This window comes from Bison bison, unplaced genomic scaffold (genome assembly GCF_000754665.1).
Source record: "Bison bison bison isolate TAMUID 2011002044 unplaced genomic scaffold, Bison_UMD1.0 scf7180017864221, whole genome shotgun sequence".
Taxonomy (NCBI): domain Eukaryota; kingdom Metazoa; phylum Chordata; class Mammalia; order Artiodactyla; family Bovidae; genus Bison; species Bison bison.
In genome coordinates this window covers 233007-240083 of record NW_011494793.1, presented here as the reverse complement: position 1 = coordinate 240083, position 7077 = coordinate 233007, and the positions used below count along the sequence as shown (strand labels likewise).

Here is a 7077-nt window from a genome sequence, read left to right as displayed (position 1 = left end):
TGGGCACGTACGTCGGAGGCTTTCTTCTCTGTCAGCTCCAGCTTTTCCTGCGCGTCTTTCAGGTTCTCGGAATATTTGTCCAGCTCATCCTCCGTCTCCTTAAGCTTCTTCTGGAGGTGGGTTAGTTCCTCCTCCACCTGGGGACAGATCGGGGGACGCATCAGCCTGGGGGGCCCCGTCCTGGCGGTGCAGACGCGCCCTCCACACTCCCAAGAATCCAAGTTTCCTGATCTGTGAAACAGGGAGAAAACTGTTCTGCCCCACTCACTAAATGCAACACTCATACCTGTTAACATGGCTTTCACATCCTTCCCTTGTCCTGGGACCAGCTGTGTTTATCTTTTTTGGGGGTCCCCCAGTACTCTTGCAGAATCTATCACAGCTTTTGAGAAACAAGTCCTGCCACGTTTTCTAGAAACTCGGGTTCAATTTTGCAGCCTCCCGGGTGGAGTCTCATACTCTGGCCTGGACCATCCCCCTACCCTCAACCTTCCCAACATTGGCAGCCAGACCCTACCTCTGGTGAGAACCTGCCATGGCTCCCTATTGCCCAAAAGAGTGAAAAAATGAAAGTGTTAGCCACTCAGTCGTGTCTCACTCTTTGTGACCCCATGAAATGTATAGCCTACCAGGCTCCTCTGTCCATGGAATTCTCCAGGCAAGAATACTGGAATGGGTTGCCATTCCCTTGTCTAGGGGATTTTCCTGATCCAAGGAGCCACCCTGGAACCTGCCATGGTTCCCTATTGCCCAAGAGAGTGGTTCTCACAAAATACCCTGAAGGTTTGAAAGGCTCAACCCCTGCCCCCGTCCCGGACTCCTGGGACTTTGTGAAGCTTACTGGAAGGGAGCTACTCCTTAGAGATCACTTTCTTGGAAGATTCAGGTAAGGGCTTTTCAGTTCTTCCAGTCTGGCTTGTGTTTAATAAAAATGTCCCCAACACTCCCCAAATTTTCAGTCCTTTTCATTTATCCAGAGAGTCTTGCCCCCTCCTGGTACCCCCAGTTTGAGAAGTCCGATGGAATATGAAGACCCCTTAACCTTTCCATCACCCCCCACCACACCAGTCAAGGGCCAACTCAGAAAGCTTCTCTGTCACCCTCCTTCCCTCTGCGCCTCCCCCTACTGCCCCTAACTTTGGGCTGGGGTGCTCGGTCCCACTCTAGTTTTGATCTGACTTTATGTCTCAGGTGGTTTGACCCCTGGTCCTATTCATGCTGCCAAGGTGAGCACACAGCCCTCATGGGCCCTGCATCCTCCTCCTGCTTCCTCCTGATGGCAGGAAGCCCAGAGAGGTGGAGTGACTATCGGTGGGTCATACAGCACTGGATTTGAACCCACATCTGAACAAGCCCTCCTAACCGACCTACTTTTCTGCAGCCCCCAGTGGCTTGCTCCTGTTCAGTCCTGAGACAACGTGCAAAATGTGCCAGGAGCTGTGTGTGTTGTGTATGTGTTTCATGTATGCGTGTGTGCACACATGCAGATTCTTAAAAGGGCTGCTATTCCAGCCTCCCATTCCCAGGACTTCTGAGTGTCTTACTGATGAGCTGAGGAATGGAAAAGGGGTGAGGGATCCGAGGAGGAGGGTGGCTGCAGCTTCCACCTACAACAGGGTCCACCGGCCCTGACCTTGACATCTAGGCAAGGAGCCCGGAAGGCTCCAAATCCCCGTTGTCTGACCCTGTCCCCCTTTCTGGCCTCTGTCGTCATCTGCAAAATGGAAGCCTTGACCTGGTGGTCTCCCGGCACCCTGGCAGCTGCTTTTGAACTTCCGCTTTCACGGAGAAAATGAGCCAGTTTCCTTAAAGAAACAGGTCAGCCTGACCCAACATCCACCTGACTTCCTTCCAGCCCTGTACAGTACAGCATTCCCTAGGTGCTAGGATGCATTGGAGAAGGAAATGGCAACCCACTCCAGTGTTCTTGCCTGGAGAATCCCAGGGACGGCAGAGCCTGGTGGGCTGCCATCTACGGGGTCGCACAGAGTCGGACACGACTGAAGTGACTTAGCAGCAGGACTTCCCCTGACAGTCCAGCGGTTCAGACTCTGTGCTTCCACTACAGGACATGGGTTCGATCCCTGTCAGGGAACTAAGGTCCTGCCTGTGGTGGCCAAAAAATTTTTTTTTCTATAGCAGCATTTCCTGGTGCTGTGTGCCAGGCACAGTGCTCTTTTAACATGAAAGACTGAGGGCAAATTCTGCAGTGTCGGCTCGTTTGGCGGGTGTCAAGATTGTTTTTGATGACTTTTTCTGGACAATAAAGGGTGGAGACTGTGATAAGGTGGGCAGGGGGCTATGAAGCAGTTAGAATGTGCCAGTGTCACAAAAGGGGAAAGTGAAAGTGAAGACGCTCAGTCGTGTCCGACTCTTTGCGACCCCATGGACTGTGGCCCACCAGGCTCCTGCGTCTGTGGGATTCTCCAGGCAGGAGTACTGGAGTGGGTTGCTATTTCCTTCTCCAGGAGATCTTCCCAACCCAGGGATCGAACCCAGGTCTCCCGCATTGCAGGCAGACACTTTACCATCTGAGCCACCAGGGAAGCTCAAAAGGGTAAACAGTCCCTAAATGAAAATGGGACCTGCCTGAGGCCCTTTAGAGAGGGCATTTGAACCCTTGTCAGACTGACTTCAAAGCTGGTTTGCTTGACCGCTAGGCTAGGCTGTGTGCACGGCCCAGCAAGCCCTCCTCCTATTGACCTCCCCACCCGGGTCCCTCCCCTGGGTGGTCTGCACTGTTGTAGACAGGCCCCTAGTCCCTGTCCCACCCTCTGGCCCCACCCTGACCCCTGGGGCAAGGGTATGCTTCTGTGTTTGGCTCTGTCTCCCTTAGGGATTTCCCCGATGGCTTAGCTGGTAAAGAATCCACCCACAGTCCAGGAGACCCAGGAGATGTGGGTTCAATCCCTGGGTTGGGAAAATCCCCTGGAGGAGGAAATTCTCCAGTATTCTTGCCTGGAGAATCCCCTGGATAGAGAAACCCGGAGAAGGAAATGGCAATCCACTCCAGTGTTCTTGCCTGGAGAATCCCAGGGACCGCGGAGTCTGGTGGGCTGCCGTCTATGGGGTCGCACAGAGTCGGACATGACTGAAGTGACTTAGCAGCAGCAGCAGAGAAACCTGGCGGCTACAGTTCAAACGGTTGCAAAGAGTCGGATTCTACTGAGTGACAAAGCACAGCACACCCCCTGGGGCTGGAGCGCTTAGTGAAACAGGCTTACGTCACTCTGGGCTCCAGTATCGCCCAGCACAGAACTGGGCTCGATGTTCACCATGGAATCCCAGGGGAAGTTTGCAGAATGGAGCCAGGTCTGAAAAAATAAGTAGAGCTGACACGGGTCAGGTTCCTGTCCCTCTGAATTGCACACACACAAAGCACCTAGGATGTGTGCTGTCTTGCTGGGGAGGCTGAGGCTCACACTGGCTCTCCAAGGTCTCCCTCAAGTCACTTCCTTCTTGGAGCCTCAGTTTCTCTGCCTGTAAAATGGCCAGGAAGGTCGTGGACGGCAGACCTTAGTCCCTGCAAATGGGGCCTTTGGGCTGGGCTGAGGCAGGATGTGAGGTCAAAGGCCAGTTTGGGGCGGATGTCACTGCCCTGCGAGGGGCGTGGGCAGGAAGCAGGCCAGGGAGGCCCAGCCCATTCCCATACTGTGCAGAGAGGGCTTGGAATGGGGGCTTTGCTACAGGATCCCTGAATGTCAGGCTGGCCCAAGACCCATGCTCTCTGGCCTCCTGAAGCATAAGGCACTCTGAATAAGCTTAGCCTTTCATGATCTCCTGCCTTTGTTCCCAGGCAGAATGGGCTATCTGCTCTATAGGGCTCAGGCTTCTGCTTTGCACCTCTGGAATCTTACATACCCTCTATCAGAAGGCATCATTTGCCCCCATTTCTCAGATGAGAACACTGAAGGAGCTCAGTGAGAGAGCAGCAGCAATGTGCCCTAGTTACAGAGTTAGATGATCTGGCCTGGAGGTGAGCCCAAGTCCATGGGGTAGCAAAGAGTTGGACATGACTGAGCACGCATGCATGCACCACCCTAGTAGGCAGCTTTGGGCAAAAAAAAAAAAAAAAAAAAGAACAGAATGAAAATCCAGTTGGAGATCAGAGACCCTATCCCTGCCTCCTTGGCCATGCAGCTGGTGGGATGCTTTGAGGAGCCTTCTCTTTTGGGACTTGTGTCTGCCCTGGGGCTTCCCTCATAGTTAAGTGGTAAAAAAATTCTCCTGCGATTCAGGTTTGATCCCTGGGTTGGGAAGATCCCCTGGAGAAGGAAATGACAACCCACTCTAGTATTCTTGCCTGGGAAATCCCATGGACAGAGGAGCCTGGCAGGCTATAGTCCATGGAGTCACAAAAGAGTCATACAAGACCGAGCAACTGAACAACTGCTTTGGTAGAATATGCTATATCAGTCACTCACACCTTAGTGCGAATTAGAGCCATTAAATTGCTTTTATCTGAATCCCTGGCTAAAGCCCTCATGCTGAATGCTTAGTCGCTCAGCAGTGTCCAACTCTTTGCAACCCCTTGGAATGTAGCCTACCAGGCTCCTCTGTCCATGGGGATTCTCCAAGCAAGAATACTGGAATGGGTTGCCATGCCCTGCCTCAAAGCCCTCATGGTAAGTGCTAAATGATGGATGGAGGCCGCAGCTCAGGGCCAGCACAGGATGGGCGTTTGTGTTTGCCAGGGAGGGAGGAGGGTTTGTGGCAGGGAGCACTGGGGGTGGGGCTGTCCTGTGCGGATATGTTACAGCGCACTTAGGGTAGCTCCGGGACACTGGGGGATGGGGAGGCCCAAAGGGGAAGTAGGGTGGGGTAGGAAAGAATCCTGAGTTAATGGAGCGCTTACACTGTGCCGGGTACCATGCCAAGGGCTCCACCTGCCTAGTCACCTCTAGTCCTCCCACGGTGGTAAGGGAAGCAACACTGTCATTTCCTCATTTCACACATGTAGCCACAGAGGCACAGAGAGGTGAAGCCGGCTTCCCTGGTGGCCCAGCGGTAAAGAATCTGCCTGCGATGCAGGAGACCTGGGTTCAAGCCCTGGGTTGGGAAGACCCCGTGGAGGAGGGCATGGCAACCCACTCCAGTGTTCTTGCCTGGAGAATCCCATGGACAGAGCAGCCTGTCGGGCTACAGTCCACAGAGTCACAAAGAGTCAGACATGACTGAGGTGACTTAGCATGCAGCAAGCATGCCCAATGCCTGAACTGTGAACCTGGCCAATCTGAGCTCAGAGCCTGCACTTTCACCTGTTGAGCTGGCCTGGCGCCCAGGATGGGCAGGGCTGGGCACTTGGTGTCACCATCCTGGGCGTCTCCTGGGGCTTATCCGAGACCCTGAAGCTCCCCAGGGCTTGGCAGTTGACCCCAGGTCGGGCAGGCTACTGTGGGAGGGATCAAGACCCCCTTCCCTCCTCTTATTGGCTGCTCTGACCACCCAGACCCAGACAACTGACTTGTGTTCTCTGCCCCACGCCAAGGTCTTGGGACTATTCAGCCCAGCCCCCTTCCATTGGCTCTCTGATGGATCCCTGTTGTCCAGGCCCCCTGGGAATCTTATCCCCAAAGCTCTGAATCCAGGGCCTCTGCCTGCCAGAGGCGCCCCCACCTTCCCCTGCCAGGCTCGCAGCAAGGGCACCCTCAGAGACACATTGAGATTCTCAAGTTCACCCTCAAATCTCTACCCACCCTAGCCCCCAAACGCTCATCAGCTGCCATTGCAGCCAGTCACAGCTGCCCCACCACACACCCCATACTCTTGGCCACACTCCCCGATCTGTCACCCACACTCAGACACAGATACCCCAACAGAAACAATCATGCAATAGGCGCACACATACCCTGACACACACACACACCCATGCCAGCCCAAATGCAGTCACCTCAACACACACACACTCACCCTGACACACACAATTTCAATATCAGGTAAACATGTGTACAAGAACACACAGCTAGTCTCTTCCCCTAAAACCCAGGGCAATACCACCATCAACACACACTCAGACTCACAAACACATCCATACTTTTTCACACCCACTGTCAACAGCTACACACTCAGGCCTTCCTTGGCACACATATTCTCAGTCACCTTCAGGTCTCCACAGAGCCAGAATGCACACAACACACGTAGACACACAGATGCTCAGACACACACAAATACCTTCTACATACACACAGCAGCCCTAAACCACCCCTTCTAACACACCCCGCATGGTGAGCCCCTCACCCCAACACACTTCCTCAGACTCTCGTCTTTGCACACACACACACAAGCAGCCCACACAAACGCCCCTCCCTTTCTTACGCACTTTCCCACTCTCTCTCTCTCACTCACTTTGCTTCCACTGGCCTTGCTGGAAGTGGGTCCAGTCGGCCCCCTCTCTCCCAGCCCAGGGACCCCTCCAGGGAAGACAATAGTCCCCTTACTCTCTCTCAGCCAGAGCATCACCCCTTGTCTCAGCCCCGGTCTCCCAAGTCCTAAGGTTTCCTGAGATTCCCACCCTCCGCCCCAGAACTTCACCAGCTCAGAGAGGGTGCTGGACAGCCTGGCGCGGCCCAGCGGAGCTACATCACCTGCTTGCACTTCTCCTCGGCAGCTTTCTTATCCGACTCCGCCTGCTCGGCCCGGTCGATGGCGTTCTCCTTGTCCAGCTTCAGCATCTGCATCTTCTTCTTGATGGCCTCCATGGCTGGGTGGTGGGGGGCAGTGGGCGCAGAGGGGGCTGCAGCGGCTGTGGCGTCAAGTGAGCAGCCAGGGCGGCGGAGAGGCCCTTATAGGCTCCCGGGGTGCGCCGCCCTGCTGCGGGGTGAGTCTTGGAGGAGGCCCAAATGCAGGCCGCCTGGGCCAGCCGCCACTTGCTTGCTTGCTCAGGAGGACTTGGCCAGCTCACCGGCCTCCCTGCAGCCCTCGCCTTATTTGGGCCTAGGATTTTCTCAAAGGGAAAAAAAAAAAAAAAAGCCAGACCCATTTCCATTTTTAACCTGGTGATACAGGTCCCGCGTGGGCAAGTGGGCACAGCGCTGGCCCAGGAGGATGAGGCTGGCCTGCGCACCGGCCTCAGGTTCC

At 54.8% G+C, this 7077-nt stretch overlaps 1 protein-coding gene across 2 annotated transcripts in view; it reads right to left on the bottom strand.

Annotated features, from left to right (window-relative positions):
* TPM4 (tropomyosin 4) overlaps positions 1-6867 on the bottom strand; it is a 25325-nt gene extending 18458 nt beyond the window's left edge. For both annotated transcript variants that reach the window (XM_010845585.1, XM_010845586.1), the window contains exons 1-2: positions 6585-6867; positions 12-137 (exon numbers count right to left, since the gene is read on the bottom strand). In XM_010845585.1, the coding sequence (XP_010843887.1) occupies positions 12-137; positions 6585-6698 (240 nt within the window). In that variant the 5' untranslated portion in view covers positions 6699-6867. The remainder of the gene's footprint in view (positions 1-11; positions 138-6584) is intronic.
* Positions 6868-7077: the final 210 nt, after the last annotated feature.